Below are 23,080 nucleotides of genomic sequence, written 5' to 3' on the forward strand. Positions count from 1 at the left end.
CACAACTCAATGAAATTTGTGGGTTTTTCTAGCATAACTGCTCTTTTCAGGTCCTGCCACAACATTTCAATGGGGTTTAGGTCTGCACTTTGATTAGACACTACTACCAACATGCTTGACCGTTGGTAAGAGGTTCTTATTGTGGAATGCAGTGTTTGGTTTTTGCCAGAAGTACAATATAATATGTGCTCTGTTTGTGAACAACTGGTGATAACAATGTTAACCATGACTGTAGTGCAGTGTTGATCCGGTTTTGTGCTGGCCCGTGGCGACAGCTCTGGATTCGTGTTTTGCAGTCTGGTGATTTAACAAATAAGACAGTTACTAACAACACCGAAAACAAACACTCACAAAATACTTTTGCAACACTTTCTCTGCATCTCACACAATTCTTCCAGTTTCTTAATATAAACCAAGTGAAGGAAAAGATTTACGATTATTCGGCCCCTTTATACTATCACACATGACCCCTTGGTAATCGATTGCAGATAAATCTATTGCCTGCAGCTGCTACCTCGTTTACCTTTCGGGTCAATACATTCTTGCAACAGAGTCTCTTCCAGGCTGACTGACTTCCCGACCCAGGAAATAAACTGTCAGGCCAGCCTGTCCAAAGACTTCCCCTTTTGTTACTTAGCGTCCGCACATGTCAGGAAGGAGATTTCCAACCAGAACTCATTATATTTCTGTCAGAATGATGTAATGGTGTTCTATATATTGTGACATAATTTTTTCTTCTGTCTTTAAATCTGGTAATTGTAATTAAGCGATAGAGACCGTTGATGACCGTGACTGGAGGTGAGCTGTAGGCAAGGGCGCTAATGAAAATCAAGGTCATCTACCACATGGTAGAGCCCACAAAAAAACATTAAAACCTATATTTACCTTGAATGTCTGATGTTTCACCGGGTAACCTTCTGCTGAGGAAAATAGTCCCTAAAATAATTTGAATATAAAAACGACATAAACAGAGAGAAAACGTTTTTATTTTTATTATTAAAATTATTATTATTTGGCTAACATTTTAATTTATTGGGGTCTTACTCTTAGATAATTTATCTGGACATGTACAATTATTGAATAGTCTGTGTAGTATTGAGTCTGATTCGAAACTTGTTGGAGGCGCGGCGTCATTCAAGTTGGATTGGCTGGTGCAGAAAGAACTGAAACAAGGTTGGCAGTGTGACTGGTTGGTTTTGAGAGAGGGTTGTTTGGACCAACCCCTTTCCTGTTTATTTGCTGTCCAATAGCTGCGACTTGAGCCTCATTATGATGTACTGTCACAGACATGATTTCGCTTGTCTGAAGACCAGCAATAGAAAGTATGTTTAAGTAGATTTTTATGTTATCAAATTAGTTGTAGATTATAATGTTAGCTTTGATTTGGTTTCCCCAGTGCATCAGTATGCACAACTTTTGAATTAATTTATTTAAATGTTACATATTTATTGGAGTTACTTAGTTCATTCTTTTCTGAGTCCCGTAGGCATAATCATGTTCAGTCTATTTATTAATTTACTTTCTTTTATTCTTCTGTAAATCATATTGTCTAATCTTAGCTGTTCTAATACTACAAACTTTACATCATTTATGTCATGTCCTTGACTGGCGAAGTGCTGTACTATTGGTTCATTCATTTTTTAAATTTCTAATTAATGAAAGGTGGTTCTGAATTATTTTATATAAAAAGTAATTCCAGTCTCTCCAACATATTTTATTTCATCACATTTTTCACAGGCTGTTCCATAAAAAACATTGCTATTTTTACAGTAGGTATTAGTTTTTAGTGGATATGTGTTGTTCTTATGTTTAATTATATTTTTACTTTTGGCCATGTATTTACACACTTTACATATATTATTGCAAGTATTTCTAGAACCTATTCTGGCTTTACTCCTGAGACAATCAATACAGTTCATAACAACAAACAATGCGCTCCGGCTTAATTCGTCTCCAGCACAAGGTCTGTACTTGGGTCTCTCGGCCCCTTGTACTACCAGACTTTGTTCCGTGTATGTGCAGATATACTGCAGCCAAGGAACACTTGGCCAACTCTAAGTCCCCTAATGGACACCCCTCCTGTGAAAAAAATCAGCATTTTTGGTGTTCCTTACCTGCAAGATGCTTCACTGTGTAGTGAAAGAGTTGCAGCGCCAGCGGCATTATAGTACTTCATCGTGTGGAACCACCTTAAAGGGGTATGGTCCATGACAAGAGAGAAGGAACACCCCAACAATAGCGAAGAATGTGAGTGGCCCATTTGATAGCCAAACAGTCTTTCTCAATGACAGAGTAGTTAACCTCTCTGAGTCATTTTCTTGCTCATATAAATAATTTGGTCTTCCACTCCGTCAACTTGTTGAGACAGGACCAATTTGGGAGGCATCAGTCTGGAGGATGAACTTTTATTGAAATCTGGTGAAATTAAACAAGCTGGGGCTTGGCATAATCTCCTCTTAATCATATCAAAGTCCCCCTGACATTTCCCTGTCCACTTAACTCATTTTGGAGCAGTCTTTTTCGTGAGATCCACCAGGGGTTTAACTCTGGGATAAAACGGTGATAATATCCGGCTAACTCCAGTAGTGCTCTCACCTAAGACTTGGTTTTTGGGATCGGCGTCTCTACCAAAGACTGGACTTTGGAAGTGATCCGCTTTACCTGCCCATTACCCATAATGTAGCCAAGACATTGGGTCTCTTGATTGCCAAATGCACAATTAACCAGATTAGCCATTAGCCCTGCCTCCCTCAGAGACTAAAAATCACCAGATCATCAATGTATGCGGCTCCATACTGATGATGGGGTGCCAGGACCTGGTACCTCAGTCTCTGAAAGGTGGTCGGCACTCCATGAAACCCACAGGGCATGGTCAGGAAATGGAACAAGCCACCTGGAGTAGAGAGTCTTTTCTTGCGAGCTCCGAGTCTCCAAACTTCGAGATGGCATTGACCTTTCTAAAGTCCACACATAACCGAGTGGAGCCATCCTTTTTTGGCACCATTACTATTGGACTGTACCACTTGCAGGGAGTTTCAGGTCAGTTATCATGGTAATTTTTTCCTCATAGCTCTGATAGGGTTGTCAGCAGGCTCCAGAATCTCAGGACACTTTAAGGCAGGTCAGGTTTTTAAACTCACTTCTCTAAGTGAGCTCCAAGATTCTGTAGCCTGTTGGCAACCCTACTCTCAGATCAGGTAGTGTGTAATGGCAAAGATGCAGCTTTCCTTTGTTGTAAAGGTAAAGTAAATGGTTCTGTAGTTTGATATTTTTGTTGTGGGGGGAGGGGGCTTGCGGTAAATTCTGTAAGTTTCAAACTGAAATCTTATTCAGGGATACTGTATTTCCATTTGGTAATAAAAATACTAAGAACTAAAATGCTCAAAACAATAGATTGTGCAAGTCCCTTGTTAGTAGCTGCCAGTCTGTTTTTCAATCATCAGTTTCCTTCATTTTTCTTGACAGTTTTTGTAGATTCGGTATTCGGACAAATCTCATTGCCTGGATTCGGTGCATCCCTAATCCCTGCAATGCCTTTTACGTTTTACGTAATGTTGTGCATGGGTAACATTTTAATTTAATTTGGCTATTGGAAATTTTGAATTTTACACACTGCTACAAATTAATACATACAGAATTAAAACAAATGTATTGTACAGTCTATGTGTCAACAGTTGTCTCTTTTGGCAAGTGATATTTTCAGAATCATATCGTTCTGAATTCAAATACTTCTGTTGAAAGTATAGTACTGTAACCAACTACAGTATATCTAAATGAAAGCCTATTTATTTTGAAACACAGTTCCTTCAGCAATGTATTTAACAGTGTATCTTTTTTGTGTTTCCTGAAAAAAATGGACAAGGGGTGGAACGGGCCAAAATGAAATAATCAGACATGTGTGTGTGTGTGTATATATATATATATATATATATATATATATATATATATATATATATATATATATATATATATATATATATATATATATATATATATATATATATATATATATATATATATATATATATATATATATATATATATATATATATATATATAATACCAGAATAATACCAGAATTCTTTGATTTGTAAGAAACATTAAAGAAAGCTGAAGTCTTTGGAAACATTATTTTAATATATTGGCAATTCTTTTTTCCCTTTTGTTTTAATTTATTACAGATATTTATAAACAATGAATGGCATGACTCCAGCTGTGGCAGGAAAATCCCTGTCTACAACCCTGCAACAGGAGAAAAGATCTGTGAGGTGGAAGAAGGAGATGAAGTAAGTTCCTTTCACCTTTCCCCTTAATAAAAATCAATTTTCATTGGATAAAGAAGGAAAATATGGTTTCTATTTTGACATCTTTATTTAACTTCCATGGTAAATGCTGGCCCCTCCAAAATAGTACAGTTGAAAAGTCACATGTCGATATTTCTCTTCATGGAATTAGGAAGGCTGTTCAGTGCCAGGTATTTAGGATTCTTCAAAGAAAAATGTAATAACTCAATATGTGAATGCACAAGAACAAGTTGTCTTCCCAGTGCCCATGATAACTGTGAAGTAGGATACAAGTGACCCTGAAAACCGTCCTGGGTTTCAATCTTCCAGTCACTTCAATGCAGATGTTTTGAGTGACTGCACACCTGCAATGAACAGGCTTGAGACATTGCACCTAGCTTCAACCCTCTTAATTGCTTTAGTGCCTTTTTTCTTACCAGTGGCATATTATATCCAAGTTCACATCGTGGTAAATCTTAAAAACAAACAAAAAAAATGTCAGAATAAATTCTGCTCTTAACATCCTTGAAGGCCTGGTCACACAAGCAATTTTTGCTGACGGCACCACGAGGGAAACTTGTTTTGCCTTGTGGGACCACGCTGGTCGGCATGTTGCTGACAACCTGGCGACAATGCGTTGCTCAGTTTGGACACTTCCATTTTACTGCCGTAAAAATGGCAACAAACTCAATACTAGCCAAAAATTGGATTCAGAATACAGTGTTAGTAACGTACAAATACACATGTACTCCCCTTCCAGTCTTTTTAAGTAATAAGATTAGTGTTTAGTTACTGGCATACTTGTTTTACTGTTGATGTTTTTGTTTCACAGGCTTTATTTTTACTCTGGCACAGGTGTTCTATCGCTACTGCAATACATCATTAGATTGAATACACAACCTACTTTAGTATTTTTAATTAAGCAATAGAACCTGCAGAAGAGAGTTTTACAGTCTGGTAGGCCCTCCTTGTGCCATTAAATGCTCTACCTGAAAGCACTTAGCAGCACAAGGCAGGCTTTACCAGGCTGTAAAGCACCGGTATGGCTGTGTTAATAAAAATGACATTTAAAGCTGTTTTTTTTTTTTTTTTTTTTTTTATGATTTTATGCACCACTAGTTTTTGTTGCTAGTGAATACAAACGTTTTATTCCATGAGTAATGCGTTTTGCTTAGAATTCTATGTGTCATCTGGTAGCCTTCATGCTTCAATATCCCAGTAGAAATAGTACATTTTGAGGCCTTTACAATATTAACATTGAGTTCTTATGTATTGTCTCTGTATTTTTTTTTCTAAATGTGTTGTGTGCTGTCTGTAAAGTAATTTAGTCTAAATAGACTAAATAATAATGTGACCCCACTTCTCCACTGAGTACTTCGTCTAGACACCTCACGGTACCAAATGAGAGATATGGGACCTGGGTTCTTTTGGCTGTCATTTAATCTTATATATTAAAAGATAGTGGTGTTTAAGGACTGTACGCAATTGCAATGGAATTTATTGTGACTCCAATCATCATAACACTATAATGTTGTGAATGCTGATTAAATTAAAAAAAAAAAAAAAAAGTGAACCGCTGTAGTTTGTGTAATAAAAATAGATATAGCACAGTGCCTCCACCTGACAAGCACCAGCTGCACCCTGTGAAATAGCTCACTAGGAATTACATATGTTAAGGGCTAAACCTGGTGGTCTGGCGAGTCTAGTTTCACCAAGGGCTTCTGGGCAGATCCCGAAGTTACCATTTTTTTCGACACTCTCCGCATCCAAACGGGTGAATCTTGATTGGCTCAGAACTTGAAAAGATGACTGAGCGAAATCCATTTTTTCAACAGTTTTCACTGAATTTCGGGGCTAGCCCAACAAGTCTAGTTTCGTCCAATGCTTCAAAATCAAGGCTGGGTGAATCTGGTTCGCCCATGCCAATAATTTAGACGCAGATGAATGCAGAAAAAACTTTAGGATTTGCCCAGAAGCCCTTAGCGAAACTAGATTGACTTGGGCAAAATCACCTGACAACCAGGTTTTTCCTTTAACTTATACATACAGTATAGTATGAAGTTTTAATTATTCCTACCCACTACCCTTCCCTTTATACTTAAACGAATGCTCAGAAAATAACATCAGTTGCAATACAAACAATTGTATGCATCAGGATTCCCACAAGATTAACTCCCTATCTAACTAACTAAACTAATATTCATTTCCAAGCGATGAGCTTTTGTTTAGTACTCACAGATTACTTTCGGCTCGCAGCAGTTGAGCAGCCACCGCAGGGATGCATGGTCCATGCACAGATGGAATTTCCGCTGTAGAAGTAGTGGTGGAAGTGGTGCACGGCCCGTACTACAGCCAACAGTTCCCAGCGAGACACACAATAGTTCCACAGTTTTACTAAGAGCTTGGCTTGCCATTCAGGCCCTCCTGGGCCAGTACCGCCCTGATCCCCATGTTACTTGCATCTATGTCCAGGATGAATAGTTTTTGGGGATCAGGGAATGCCAAGACCAGGGCCTTCACAAGGTCCTCCCGCAGTTCCCCAAAGGCAGCTGTGCAGTCAATGTCTCAGGCAAACCGGCCCCCTTTTTTGGTCAGATGGTGCAGAAAGCTATGCACCTGCATCGCAGACCTGGGGACCAGCTAGTCCTTTACTGCAACCACTTTAGCAGGGTTCCCAGGTCAAGTTTCCCCTCCCCGGATGCACTCAAACACAGTCCACAAGTTCTGCAGGGCCTCTGGGAAGGTAGCGGCGTGCACCAATAGGTTAGGATACACGACACAGTCCAAAGAGCATTACTGCAAACTGCCACAGACCTTGGCCAATGGACAATGTGATCTTCGCCTGTGCCCCAGGGGGCAGCTCGACCTACCAGTCTTTGCTGCACAGGTCGAGGGAGCTGAACCAGTGAAAGCCTGTGATGCCGTCCAGGGCATCGTCGATTCTCGGGAGGGGATACAAGTCCTTGTGGGTCACTGTTCAGCTTACTATAATCCATGCAGAACCGCAGTGACCAGTCTTTCTTATTTACCGTCAGTGACCTGTCTTTTTTATTTACCATCATCTGCTTCTAGGAAGGGCTAGGTCTGTGTCTGGCGAGCCCTCCTCTTTCGGGGATGCCGCATGGTGATCTCCGTGTGGCGTTTCCCCCCTTCCTTCTCCCGATCCAGGGTCAGGCACAGTTGGTTCCAGCCAACAAGCAGGGTTCCCCCGGCCAAGTTGATGGTGGCTCCCACTCTGGCCAAGGATGCAGCAATCTTGTATCTCCGCCAGCCAGAACTCGTGCTGGGTCTTGCATTCCCTGAGTTGGACCGCTAGGCACTATTTCCCCAGCATGGAAGCAACCCAGCCGGTAACAATGCGGAGTTGGGCTTTGGTTGGCATCCAGCCTCCCAGCTGTCCGTCACATTCTTTTTTGGAGGACCCCAGGCCGCATGAATGTCAGAATGAAAATCATGGAGCTAGTATTGACCAGGGCTTTGCACTGGACTCCATTGAGGAGACAGGGTGAGTACAGGCTGTTACCTTGGCCAACACAGCCCACCATCGCCACTGCATCGGTCTTAGTCTCCAAGAGTGAGGGAAGGAAGTTGGCAGTCCCCCGCCTATGCTGCTCCGCTTTCATTTCCCGCCGGCTGTGAATGGTCTGTTTCCAATGGTACTGGGCGGCGGCGGCATTGTGCTTGCAGGTGACCATGGCTTCCTCGGTTCCAGCAGTGTCTTGCAGGTATAGTCTACCTGACAACAGCGGCATCCTCGTCTCCGTCGCTGTACTTCTCTTCTCTGGCCATGCAGATTTTGGGGTCCAGTCTTGCTTGCCCTCCTCGAGCATGGCCTCAACCCTTTCAGTGTGGGACAAAGCCTGTTCTAGGCTTGGAGAGTTTGGAGCGGCAAGCCTGACCTGCTGTCTCAAGGTGACATTCATACAACAACCAAACAACAAAGGAAGGGTTCAGCAATTACAGGGTATATCAAGTAAATAATAGAGGCACTTACAATAATCAATACAAAATATAACAAGACAATTTTCACCTTACAATATCCCCACTCCCAGGTCTTCTGCTGCCAACTGGCATGTTAATGGGAGGCTGGCCCCATTACATTACTATATTTACGTATTTTCCAGGGCATTGATTTGGAACAGAGATTAAACATAGTTTAACCCTAGAACCACCATGACAGTCATTATGACGGTTTGAGGTTTTCAAATTTAAATTACGCTGCATGTCTAAAAGTTATGCACTTGTCCGTTCATGACTTTTCCAAAATACATATATTAAATACCCCTGCAGCATTTGAAAGGCAGGATTACGAAAATAAGGAAGTTATAATCCCACCCACCTAGAACCACCTAGACCTGTCAGTCATCAATTCCTTCATTTTGTACAAAGAATGCACTGGGGAAAATATCAGTCCTATTAGGAGAGAGTTCATCTTGAAGCTAGCCACAGCGCTTTGGCAGAAACACTTCTATCAGAAAACTGCAAAGCAGCAGGCCACAGCAGCTCAACATTCTGTGCAGCCCTCAGTGACACACGCAAGAGAAAACATGTTACTTTTGTTATCAATTAAAAATGACTCTGTGGCAAGAAATGGCGTTGCGGTGACCCAGACCAGAAGCAAGCACAACAAAAACAAAAGGTACAGAGCAGTAGCGCGTGTGCCGTTTTATTTAAAGCAAACAAAAAATAAATAAAATATTTAAACAAAAATAAACACTTGCTCGCAGAGCAGAAATAAAACAATTAAACAAAATAAATCTCGAACACAAATAATGAATTAAGGTCTGGCTGGGCAGTAGCTTATATTCTTTTAAATTTAGTTTCTCCTCTCTCTCACTTCTCGCTCGCTCTCGTTCCTCCTCTGAGCACCCACCCCGAATGCACAGAGCTGCAGGTATTTATACAAGTGACTATCTCCCGATTAGCAACAAATTAGTCACTTAACTAATTCAGGAGATGGCCACCTTCTGCACGAGTTTTATAATGTGGATGGGGCTTCCCATCCACGTTGGAAAACAATAACAAAACTAAAAGCACAGCTACGCTGTCATACAAAATAATAAACAAACAAACCACACGGTGGATCAACGTCATCTATAAACACAAATATAAAACAATAAACAAATACAAAATAACAACACAGGGGCGGAGGGGGAGACCCCTTCTAAAAATAAACAAACAATATCAATAAACAGCAGGGCTTTCCTACCGCCCTTCTACATATCCCCCTTCTTGTGCGAAGCACACATGGCCCAAACGGCCACCTCCCCCCTCAGTCTCAATGTCCCAGAAGACGGGTCTGGAGTAATCCATGGGGGAGGCCATGGTGGGAGGTCCTCCTCCCCCCATGTCTTCCTGGCTGGTAGCCTCCTCTTCCGGAGCTTAAGCCACTGTTCCTCCTGCCGCAAAAGTCCCTCCCCCCACTTCTTCATGGCCAGCAGCTCCGCTTTGTGGGGCTCGGACCACCGTACATCCTGCCGCGAAAGTGTGGCTGGGGGAGCTGGTCTCCTGACCTCCCCCCCTTCTTTGTAGCCGGCCGCCCCCTTTTCTGAGGTGCCGGCCCCGGTACTTCCTGCGGTCCTGCAGGACTAGTACGGGCTCCAGGCGGCGCAAGCCAGACAGTGGCCCCAAGCGAAGCAGAGGAGAGACAAGCAACCCCAGGCGAAGCAGAGGAGAGACAGGCAACCCCAGACAAAGCGGGACCCTCGGCGACCCCAGGCGAAGCAGAGGAGAGACAAGCAGCCCTAAGTGAAGCAGGACCCTCGGCGACCCTAGGGGATAAAAGAGAGAGAGAGGCAGCCCCAGGCGATGCAGAGCAACAGGCAGCCCCAGGCGGTGCAGATGTGGCATCCCTGGGCGGTGCGAGGCAGGCATCCCTGGGCGGTGCAAGGCAGGGCACCAGCGCCGCTCCTGGTGGTGGTGGAGCCAGAGGCAGCTCCGCTTCTGGTGGTGGTGGAGCCAGAAGCTGCTCTGCTGCTGGTGGTGGTGGAGCCAGAGGCAGCTTCTGTTCCTCTCCTCTTGATGGTGAAGGTGGCAGGGGCTCCTCCCCTTCTGGTGGCGAAGGTGGCAGGGGCTCCTCCCCTTCTGGCGGCATCGGGGGGACCAGCAGGCATGCTCCCTCTTCTGGCTGAAAGGGAACCAGAAGGCTCTCTCCCTCTGCTGGTGGCAGTGGTGGATCCATAGGCAGCAGGCATTCTTCTGATGGGAGGGGGCAGTTAGCTGGGAAATGGCCCCACTCCCCACAGATGCAGCAACCATACTGTACACCCATGCTGAGGGGGAGGGCTTCCCAGCCATCCTCCTCCTGTGGCTGTGGTGGGACCAGTAGGCCCTCTTCCTCTGCTGGGGCAGGTTTGGGCTGTGGCTGTTCGGATCCTCCCACTTGGGCGTGGTCTCTCGCGCAGAACCACTCTGCCGCATCCCCAACCAGGCCCTGGTTCCAGGCCTCCTCATATTGGGGATCGCCATAAGGGCAGTCCTCCCGAATGTGCCCAAACTCACCACAGGGTCCGCACATGGGGGCCCCTTCAGCCCTCCATTCTTCCTGCTCAGGTGCCCAGTCCAGAGGTCCAATCCGAGTTGGAACCCGGGTCCCCCACCCCTTCTGCTGCAGTTGCGTCTTCTGTTGCTTCTTGCAGCTCCTCTTTCCGCCCATCCTTTCTTCCTCTTCAGTCCAAAAAAAATAATAATAATTACAACGATTAATTAAAAAAAAAAAAATACGTCAGTACCCCTCTGCAGTACCTCTTCTGATCCCACTCTGGACACCACGTGTGGCAGGAAATGGCGTTGCGGTGACCCAGACCAGAAGCAAGCAATACAAAAACAAAAGGTACAGTGCAGTGGCACTTGCGCCGTTTTATTTAAAGCAAACAAAAAAGAAATAAAATATTTGAACAAAAATAAACACTTACACAAATAAAACAATTAAACAAAATAAATCTCGAACACAAATGATGAATTAAGGTTTGACTGGGCAGCAGCCTTCACGGATCCTTATATTCTTTTAAATTTTGTTGCTCTTGCTCCTCCTGTGAACACCCACCCCGAGTGCAGAGAGCTGCAGGTATTTATACAGGTGACTATCTCCCGATTAGCAAAAAATTTGTCACTTAACTAATTCGGGAGATGGCCACCTTCTGCACGAGTTTTACAATGTGGATGGGGCTTCCCATCCACGCTGCAAATGAATAACAAAACTAAAAGCACAGCTATGCTGTCATACAATAAATAAACAAACAACACAGTGGTTCGCCGTCATCTATAAACACAAATATAAAACAATAAACAAATACAAAATAACAACAACACAGGGGCGGAGGGGGAGACCCCATTCTAAAAATAAACAAACAATACGAATAAACAGCAGGGCTTTCCTACCGCCATGCTACAGACTTGTTTTCAGTTTTGTATGTACATATACCTGTTTATACCTGTTTACAAACTAGTTTCTTTTGAAATGTTTATTTAATTATAGTTGTTAATGATTTGAAGTAATGTTTTATATGTGGCAAGTTAGAAAACGAACCCTTTTATGTTTAATTGTTCATTTAAATACGACATTTCGGCTGTGCAGATGTTTGATAGATATCCTTGAATTGTATCCGATAGTTTGCATTTAATTTTAATATTGATGTTGTTTAAAATGTAACTGTCTTAATGACTGCCGGTGGCAGTTTTAGGTGTTAGTATAACCGCGGAGGTTCTAGTATTAAGCGATAACATTTCGGGTCTTTTATTAGAGATTAGGGACCTCATATAGACCAATCAGGTTAAAGGAAATCTCTGCTCCATTTTCTATTAGGAAGCAATTGAAGCACTCTAATCTGCGATGAGTAATGAGTATTAGGCAGCATATTGTGAACCAAAGGACAATTGTATGCTTACTGTACCAGTAAAAAAGTAAAAAAGGATACTTTTCAAAACTGTTTACAGCATTTATTTACTTATTTTTTGGCATTTTGTATAGGAAATTATTTCAAATAAATATGAAAAAATACATCAGAAAAAAACAACAACTTGTAAATACTATTTTTTTCTAATCTAGGAAGATGTTGACAAGGCTGTCAAAGCTGCTAAAGAAGCATTTCAGCTAGGGTCAGTTTGGCGCAGAATGGATGCTTCAGACAGAGGAAGGCTCTTGAACAAGCTGGCTGACTTGGTTGAGAGGGATCAACTGATTTTAACTGTAAGCAAAGACTATTTAAGGACAACACTACTCCAAAATAAGCTACACAACTAGAAAATTTGAGAATGACTGGGATAAGTAGCAGGGTTCCAAAAAATGTAGCATGTTCTTGCTAACATCCTGTAACTTTAAAGTCTGTTTCAAAGCCCTTTTCAAAATATATGTTCTAGTGCACTGACAGTGTAAGGATTATTGCCCACATTGTCAAACAGGTAACACAGCAATAACAATCCATGACGTGGTACAGAACAGAGAAGCCAGAGCACTTGGTAGTTTTTTTTTTGTTGTTTTTGTTTTTAAATAGCTCTTCCTGCAGTGACTTAGAGACCAGATCTCAAACCCCAGTGTACTAGCTTTGAAACAGACTTTAAAGTTGTAGCAACACAGGGGGACATATAACACTATATTTTTTAGAACCCCGCTCTTTAAGCATGGCGATGCTTAGTTTTATAATTATGTTTAACTTGTCTCTTGTAGTTACAACTCTGTACTGGATTTAAGGTTGTTAGTTGGAGAACATGTAATGTAACAGCTGTTTCTTGCAGAAGTGTAACTTACTACTTATTTCATCAGCACCACTGGAAATTGTCAGATTGACAGGAGTAGGTGCAGCAACATGTATGGTACCATAACGTTAATGTGCTCATGGTAATATTGAAACTGTGTTTTTTTGTCCATAGACTATGGAAACTATTGACTCTGGAAAACTGTTCCTCATTGCATACTTTGTTGATTTAATGGCTGCAGTAAAAACATTGCGATACTATGGTGGCTGGTCTGACAAAATCCAAGGCCGGACAATCCCTGTAGGTGAGTATTATTAATGCCTTTTGTTTTGTTTGTTAAATGGCACAAAAACATCTTTATATTAGCATTTCATAAGTAACAAGCCCTTGTTTAATCATGAAAACAATTAAACGTATTTTTAGTTTTTACTCTGGCATATGTTATTCAGATAGTTTCAAGCACACTTTGATTTGTTTGTTTATAGATGGAGAGTATTTTACATTCACAAGACATGAACCAGTTGGTGTATGTGGACAAATCATACCAGTAAGTAACAAGTTAATTGAGTTAAGATATTCTTATATTCCTTGATGATTCATTGTTAATTATGCCCCCTTCACTATCCTCAAAGCAATAAAAAGGTACTAGATGGTGAAAGGAAATGTGACAAAGAGAATAGATAAATATGCCAAAAAAATAAAAGGGTCTACTCAACTGATCTAAATGATAGCTAATTACAACCATTGTTTAAAAGATTAAAATAAGGGAAATTATTTATTGTATATTCTATCATTAAACGTAAAATGGTAGGTTTGGTCCTAATTTAATATTTAAATGTTGGCAGCAATTACAAATCAAGACTTTTTGTTATTGTTTTTGGGCAGTATGAATAAAGGCCATTCGATCATGGAGTTTGGGGATGAAATGTCAATACTGTTATTTAGTTTTTAAATTGCCTGCGATGTATAAACCTGTCTTGTTTCGGTAGCAGACACCTTTATTAGCATATATTATGTATAAACTTTTATACATACTGCCCTAGGGTCGAATATGTGATATATATATACCTCAATTTTAGGTATCCAGAAATTTACTGCATCCAAGCAATAAAAAAAATGTATACGGTGTTTATTTCTCAGACTTTGCAGAGTCAATGGTGTGTTACACAAGGCTGTAAAATGAGTCTCACGTGAAAAGTTTGTGCTTTTATTGCAGTGGAACTTCCCATTGTTGATGTTTATCTGGAAAATTGCTCCTGCCCTCTGTTGTGGTAATACAGTGGTTATCAAACCTGCTGAGCAAACTCCACTCACTGCACTCCACATGGCAGCTTTAGTGAAAGAGGTAAGGGGGAAGGATCAAGGTTCATTTATTGTCTGAAGAATGTACCATAGCAATTATTAAGAGGCCAGCTTTCATTACCATAGCAGTACAGAGGTCCAGATTTTTTTTAAATAATTAAGATATGATACCATAAATGCATTGGTTTATAGTAGCAGATGACATTATGAAGTTTCTAAATGTTTAGTCTAAGCTGTATTTTTTACTGAAGTCATGTTTCAATGGTGCCTCAACGTATTCACAAGTATATAAAGTGTTAAATTGTATTGGCTTCTCCAACAAATACACAAAATACAACATAAAAAGTATATGTCTGACCAATCAAAAGCCCATTTGGTTTTGGTTAATGTTAATTAAGACTTTGCTTCCTCACAATCAGCCTTTTGAGAACCATTTTTGATGAAACAATGAGCATGGAAAATAATGATCCAATTAGAAACAACAAAATGCAAACAGTGCAGAATATGCATAAACAGAAACTAAACAAGTGAGAAACTAAACAAAAGAAACATTAGTAAAATATGGACGATATAATATGCTCCTTTTTGTAATTATTTAGTGGGGTGGGTAACATTTGTGACATTCTTATTTCTTCATTTGTGTATTACTAATTTTAATGCAGGCTGGTTTTCCTCCTGGGGTGGTCAATGTTGTTCCAGGCTATGGTTCCACAGCAGGGGCAGCGATTGCCAGTCACATGTACATAGACAAAGTGGCCTTCACTGGCTCAACTGAGGTATCATAAATTCAGTCTTTCACTATGCATATTACAAGTTTACCAAACACTTTCATTGTACTTACTGTAAGAACTTAGTAAATATATGGTGACTAAATTCAGGACATATTTAGATTTATTATAGTCTTCAAAATCAGACAACATATGCATTATTCCATCTGTCCTGGCCCATAAAATATAAGGCAATATGATTTAGAAATACAATAAAACAAGAACAGTGAATTCAACACTGAGCCAGTAATATTGCCATTTAATTAATAATGCAAAGAATTACATAAGCACTGATTTTGAACAAATCTACCTTTGTCATGAACAGAGCATAACAAGTTATTTTGAAACCCAGTGTTATTTAACGGCAAATGGTAGAGATTTCTGAACTGACAATGTAACAAAAAACATATACAAACCTACTTTATGCAGCATCTATACTAGTAAACTCAGATTTAAAAAAAACAGCAGTCATCAATTTTCTTTAGCTGAGTAAAATGCATATGGCAGACCTCAATGTGCAAGTTAGATCTTGACTAAATAGAATGCTTGTCTTATAGGTTGGCAAACTGATAAAAGAAGCTGCAGGAAAAAGCAACCTTAAAAGAGTGACACTGGAGCTGGGAGGCAAGAACCCCAATATTGTATTTGCTGATGCTGATTGTAAGTTATTCACTCTGTCGTTGTTCCTTATCTTTGTTTGTTTTTAGTGCAATAAAATGGACTGCCAAGGTTGCCTACCCCTGGTTTAGTGCATTCCTGGTCACTTTTTCTTAGCTAGGAGGAGAATAATGAGTTCATATAATAAACAAGTGGAATAATTTATCACTCAAACAATCTGAAAACTTTGGCCCTTTTTAATTAACCTGCTCTGTTGGTCCAGTCTCAAACATTCACTCATACATTGTTAAGCTTTCTCAATCTTTAGGACAAGGAGTAAAAAAAGGGAAAAATAAATATTCACTTTTAAAAGGTAATTGTGTTTTATTTTAAGCCAGTCCAGTAGTGCTCCTACATAAAGCAGTCTTTTGTACTTAAAAGGCAGAATTATCAAATAAGAATTTACTGAAATATAGGTAAAATTAGACTTGAATCTATAATGAGTCCTGTGGTCTGATAATATTGGTGGTGAAGCAGGCTTCAGAACCGAATGTGTGACCCACACCTTGCACAGGAGCTACAATTAACACATGCTCATTTAAAATTGCAGCTGTGCTGTTTGTCATCATAACAATGTTTTCACACACACACACACACACACACACACACACACACACACACACACACACACACACATAATATATATATATATATATATATATATATATATATATATATATATATATATACACACACACACACACACACACAGTGCCTTGCAAAAGTATTCAGACCCCTGACTAATTCTCTCATATTATTGAATTACAAATGGTACATTGAAATTTCGTTCTGTTTGATATTTTATTTTTAAACACTGAAACTCAGAATCAATTATTGTAAGGTGACATTGGTTTCCTGTTGGGAAATGTTTTTAAGAAAATTAAAAAACTGAAATATCTTGCTTGCATGAGTATTCAACCCCTGTGCTGTGGAAGCTCCCAGTTTGCACCGATGAAAGAAATTGCCCTAACGAGGACACAATTACCTTACCATTGGCCTCCACCTGTGAACCATTAAAGTTGCTGTCACATTTTCTGGATAAAAACCCCACTGTTGAAGGATCATTGGTAAGGCTGTGAATCTGAAGGAAAATGAAGACCAAACAGCATTCTACAGAAGTTAGAGATAAAGTAATACAAATGCATAGATTAGAGAAAGGGTACAAAATAATATCCAAGTGTTTGGATATCCCAGTGAGCACAGTTGGATCAATAATCAGGAAGTGGAAGCTGCATCACACCACCCAGACACTGCCAAGAAAAGGCCGACCCTCAAAACTCAACGCTCAAACAAGAAGGAGACTTGTGAGAGAAGCCACAGAGAGGCCAACAATCACTTTGAAGGAGCTACAGAGTTCAGTGGGAGTGGAGTAATGGTGCACCAGTCAACCATATAAAGAGCTCTACATAACACTGGCCTGTATGGGAGGGTGGCAAGAAAGAAGCCGTTACTCTAAAAGTACCATCTGAAAGCATGTCTGGAGTTTGCCAAAAAGCACGAGAGTGACCCAGCTGCGATGTGGGAAAAGGTTTTGTGGTCAGATGAGACCAAGATAGAGCTTTATGGCCAAAACTCAAAGCTCTATGTGTGGCGCAAACCTAACACTGCCTATGCCTCAAGACACACCATCCCTACAGTGAAGTATGGTGGTGGCAGCATCATGCTGTGGGGATGCTTCTCATCAGCAGGGACTGGGCATCTTGTTACAATTGAAGGAAGAATGGATGGAGCAAAATACAGGAAAATACTGCAAGAGAATCTGCTTCAGTCCGCTAAAAAACTGAAGCTTGGGAGGAAATTCACCTTTCAGCAAGGCAATAATTCCAAGCACAAGAACAAAAAGGTGAATGTCCTACAGTGGCCCAGTCAAAGTCCTGATCTCAATCCCATTGAGAATCTGTGGCACTATTTGAAAATTGTGGTCCACAAGTGTCGTCCAACCAACCTGAACAACCTGGAGCAAATCTGCCAAGAAGAATGGGCCAAAATCACTCCGACACAGTGTGCAAAGCTGGTACATACTTACCCCAAAAGACTTAAAGCTGTTGCAGCGAAAGGTGGCTCTACCAAATATTAATGTGTGGGGGTCGAATACTTATGCAAGCAAGATATTTCAGTTTTTTATTTTTCTTTAAAATATTTTCCAACATAAAACCAATGTATCCTTACAATAATTGATTTTGAGTTTGAGTGTTTTAAAATAAAATAATGAACAGAACAAAATTTAAATATACCATTTGTAATTCAGTAATATGAGAGAATTGGTCAGGGAGGAGTCTGAATACTTTTGCAAGGCACTGTGTGTGTGTGTGTGTGTGTGTGTATATATATATATATATATATATATATATATATATATATATATATATAAAGCAAAATTAAAAAACTGAAAATGAATATAAAAACTGTCAACGTGCGTTTTGGAAAAATGTAAATATAATAACACTGTCATGATTTCCGTTACATGAGAGTAGATGTTAAAACTTCTTGCCGATTTTAGACTTGGCTCTCGCCAAGATAAGCACCAACTAAGACGTAGCTATCCTTCTGTCTGGCGTTGATGGCTAAAGTGTAATGCTTGCTCCAGGGATCAGCTTATTTTGCTTCCCTGGCATATCAGCACACACTACAGCTGCAATGCTGGTTCCAGGGATCAACAACAGTGTGGCCTCCCTAGTGCATCAGCATGACAACCATCTGGACTGAGCTGAGTAGGGTACTTCTCTCGGGTCTTCAAGTGGACACCTTCCATCCTTGGTGTTTCGTCGACTAGCCCGCTACACCTCAAGGGGGCTCTACAGTGACTCTGGCATCCCAGAATCACCCCCTCCGTCCCCCACTCAGCTCAGCCCAGCTTACTTACTGTACCTGTGCATCAACATTGCTTTCTTTCTATTGTGCTTGAAATCTTTCCATCTCAACCACAGCCAGTTGCTGCTCCTTTCTGCTGCTTCAGATAAGTTCTTCACTCTGCTTCGCAACTCTTGACCACTGAATACGACATCTCTGAGGAACCGGGCTGTAGAGTGTGGCACAAATCTTCGACAACCCACCTCCACTGGGTAAACCCAGACTCTCCATCCTCGCTGTTCCACTTCAGCAGCTAGTTGAGCATACTGAGTTTATTCCTCTCATAAGCCTCATCTACAGCATCCTCCCACGGCACTGTTAACTCTACCAGGTGAACAAGGCATGCTGATCCAGAACTCAAGACAATATCTGGTCGAAGGTTAGTGGTGTCAATCTCAGGTGGAAAAATAAGATGTTGACCAACATCTGCCAGTTCTAGCAGCTTCCAGTTGTCCTAGATGAGGCTTGTTTTTAATACCTTTTCTTGTGGTTGCTCCCCTGGACAGAGGAATGCTATCCTTTATCTAATGCTGTCCTTTATATAATCTTTATTCTTATATAGCACCTTTCATAGTGGACCACCATCACAAAGCACTTTACAGAGGTAGGCTGTGAACTGTGCATTATATGCAGAGTCACTTACAATAGGACATTGATTTAACATCTCATCCGCAGGATGGAGCACAAGGAGGTTAAGTGACTTGCTCAGAGTCACACAGTGAGTCAGTCAGTGACAGAGGTGGGATTTGAACCGGTGACCTTCTGGTTACAATACCTGGACTTTAACCACTGGACCACACTGCCTTTGTGTGTAATGTTTTAATGGAACTGGTGGCAACTTATTGGTCATGTTATGCTTGTTTTCCAATGCTAAGGCCAAACAACGCAGCACCTGGTCATGATGCCAAGTAAACCATCCTTGGCTAAGACCCACCTAACATCCTGTCAAAATGTGCCTTAATTTTGCTGGTGATGAGCACAAAGGATATGACAGATCCTCTCCTACCCAAAGGTTTAGGTTCTGTGGTGATGGGAGAACATATGTTGACCTGATGAGGAAAGAGATCTTGCTCTGTTCCGTTGTCCATAGGTCTCGCCAGCCAATCTTGTGTTGTTCCACACTCTCCCATCTCATCCATTCTCCCTTCATGGCCTGGGAAACTGCCTTTACATACCTCCTCCTACTGCTTTTGCATCCTGTTGACTACCAGCTTTCACCGTTGAGCTGGGGCTGCCTTGTGCCATGGAAGAGCAGCTGAACTTCCATGCTGAACCTGCCTCATGATATCACCAATTCAAAGGGCAGTCTTTACATCATCCACGGCTTCCTTTGCTGCCCAATTACTTCCAGATTTCAACACAGGTGCTGCCTCCCTTACGCATTTATCGTGTGACTCTACTAATGTAAATTCCAGTTGGACCTTGGCACACTTAAACTCCTCTGTTAGAGCGGAGACTGGTAGCCGCAGTATTTCTTTGCCATAAAGTCCCACTCTGCTGAGGCAGCGTGGAACTCCCAACCATTTCATGACGTGTGTACTGATTAAAGCTTCCAGCTTCTGTACTGTTGTCAATGAAACCTCGTACACAGTCAGTAGCCACAGCAGCCTTGGCAGTAGACCAAACAGAAAGCACCAGTTTGCCCAGTAAAGCTGTCTATGCTCTTTAACCCTTCCACTGCTTGTTGTCTCACTTCTCCCACACAAGCTGTGTCCTTTAGGTCCCCGTCATACCATCTCCCAAGACTTTTCACTGGCTTCTCAGACACTGTTGGTAGTGCCTCACCATTAATGTGGAACTTTTTTTTTTTTTTGAAGTCCGCTAATCCTCCTAATGTTAATCCCATAAACAATATAATTTAAGTAATAAAAGCAAGTATCGAGCCCCCACTCTAAGTAATGCAAAACAACCAATTAAGATATGTATTAGTGCAATTACTTAGAGAAACCAGGTCAGTCTCAAATTCAGCAACTTAAACCCACAATAATTTAATACTTTGATTGTAAACTACCTTCAAAATTGTTATCTTAAAAGTTAAGCATGCACACACAAAATACAGGTCACAACATTTTATATGCAAAAAAAAAGCTAGTTAGTTAGATTGTCTCTCTTTCTTTAACTATTTCTATTACCGTTAATCAAATATTTAACAAATAAATGCAAGACGCATTTAACAAAATCCCAGAAATAGACAATAATAACAATAAAAGAAAAATGTCCCGTATTCGGCAACGCGCGCTGGAGCTCTGTTGGTGACTGGCACTCCCTGCCACCTCTATTTTTCTCACTGGTGAATAACTTCTTTGCAAATTTGAATGGGTCTTTATAAAAGTTAGTTGTCACATGCTCCTTTTTGCAGCGTTTCCGTAGATGCTCAGCTCTGCACAATGTTGCAGACTTATCTTTTATAACCCTTTGTAACAGATTGAGTGCCTCCTTCTGACTTTGTTCTGCTCTTCTCCATTGCTTCCTCAGCTGTCTCCTTTCTCTAACCAAGTGTTCAATCTCTTGCTGCCATCTAGACTTTAAAAGAATAGTTTGTACTTCTTCCTTCCTTTTTTCAATTTCAAACCTCTCGCTTCCATATGCGTAGATGATGTCCCCAAATTTATCCAGCTTCTTTTCAACAGTTCCTCTTAACCTTTCCAACACAAAACAGAGATCTTTTCTCTCTTACGCTGGTTCATCTGAACGGGTTCACCAGAATCATTAGGTTCATCACTAGTTTTATCCATGCAAGTCCTCCTCACATCTATGACAGGGGTGCTGATATCCTGCGAAATGTGATTTGCTTCCTGTCTCTGGATTTCATGTGACTGATGTGACTGACTTCGTAAGAATAATGTGAACACTTTTCAATTATTTAATACATAATTTAATGTCATAACAGTTTGGGCGACAAACTGCTGGTTTAGGAATGAATAACAAACAGTAGCCTTAATTCTTAAAACTTATTTGGATACATAGAATTAAAAAGATAAGTATTTGGTAATTTCTTTGGAAACAGTTATATAAATAATACAAAATAGCGTGCAGTGTAATTATTATTTTTTTTTTACGTTAACATTACTTTCCAATCTCTGCAATTGTGTGCCATTTTAAATGTTTACCTCAAGACAAAATTATAATAACTACTAACAATGTTAAACATTTTTTATTAAAGCCAACATAAAATATATCCAAAGGGATTCAGTATAACCTTTTGTTGCTTTGCACTCTGTAGACACTTGTTTTCTTCCTTTATTTTGCAAGTAATGCATCCATTTCATCAAACACTGAAAACAAATTCAACCCGCTGCTATTGCTGTTATTAAAATGCAACCACGCCTAATAAATAAAACAAAAAAACGTAAAAGTATGAGTATTATTATTAATAATTATATTTTCCGTTATTATTTATACTGTACTTCTAAAGATTGCAGAAAAAACTGCTTTTTTGAAATTACAGGTGATATGGTGGTTTAAACTACCTAAAGACAGGTACTGCATCGGAACCAAAAATGCACAGGATTCATTATCTGCATGTACTGCAGGGACTCTGTAGCAACCTAGCACATTCACTGCCTGTTTGACACCCAGTTTTACATGCCTGTTTGTGCATGTAATGTACAATTATGTTTGTGAATCTTTTTTTTTCTTATAAATCAGTCTTTGCAGAAACACTGGAACCAGTTAGAGACTACCTGTCTGATGCCATATCCATTTAAATAGAGTTCTTACCCTTTCTGTTGCTGAAAAGCATAAAAAAGCTGCTATTTACAAGTATAGTGCAAGAGTGCATTTTTGTCCGTCTAAGACTCTGTAGCTCTTTGCAGACTCCTAGCCTGTTCACACATCCCAGTTGTACTTGCTCATAATGGTGTACTGCAATACTGCATTTCAGTGCGTCTAAGAGATGGTGCTGCATGGGGAGGAAATGAGCTAGATTCATTATCTGCATGCGTCTGTTACTTAATTAAATAATTTAGGGTACAGTTGGAACAAAAACCAGGAGGGACACCGGCCCTCCACGACCAGGATTGGAGGCCCCTGCTAGCAGGTTCATTGCTCCACATCACCAGATTTATATTGCACCCTTTTGAATTCAAACATTGAATGAATCCACCCTATTGTTTCTTGCTAATTCTGCATTTATTATGTGCTTCTCCGGGCAAAATATATGTATTTTATGAAACAAGCGGTGTGTAGTGTAGTGACTATAACTTCCTTACAGTGAGTATAAAGCAGTGTTTCTCGACGGGGGCAGTACCGCCCCCCAAGGGGCTTTCTGAAGCCAAAGTGGGGGGGTTACATCCAAGAGGCTGTTGTGTTTTCTTATTTAAAATTAAGGAAACTTTAATTTCAAAATTTTGATTAACTACTGTGGCATTCTTGTGTGTATTTCCCACACTGAAAGAGGCAGACAGTCAGGCGAGAGCCGGAATGGAGGCACAGAGACACAGAAATGCACTGAAGCACGCCAGCATGGCGGTCTGTATTTATTAACTCATAAAACTAAAAAGAAAAAAAGAAAAAGGTCATGTAACA

General features: G+C 40.6%; 1 protein-coding gene across 1 annotated transcript in view; it reads left to right on the forward strand.

Moving 5' to 3' along the window:
- LOC121319050 (retinal dehydrogenase 1-like) overlaps positions 1–23,080 on the forward strand; it is a 48,745-nt gene that overhangs the window by 9,810 nt on the left and 15,855 nt on the right. Inside the window, exons 2-8 of the mRNA XM_041256275.1 lie at positions 4,182–4,286; positions 12,331–12,471; positions 13,152–13,281; positions 13,463–13,524; positions 14,194–14,322; positions 14,942–15,055; positions 15,604–15,706. Of these exons, the coding sequence (XP_041112209.1) occupies positions 4,182–4,286; positions 12,331–12,471; positions 13,152–13,281; positions 13,463–13,524; positions 14,194–14,322; positions 14,942–15,055; positions 15,604–15,706 (784 nt within the window). The remainder of the gene's footprint in view (positions 1–4,181; positions 4,287–12,330; positions 12,472–13,151; positions 13,282–13,462; positions 13,525–14,193; positions 14,323–14,941; positions 15,056–15,603; positions 15,707–23,080) is intronic.

Source organism: Polyodon spathula, chromosome 1 (genome assembly GCF_017654505.1).
Source record: "Polyodon spathula isolate WHYD16114869_AA chromosome 1, ASM1765450v1, whole genome shotgun sequence".
NCBI lineage: Eukaryota > Metazoa > Chordata > Actinopteri > Acipenseriformes > Polyodontidae > Polyodon > Polyodon spathula.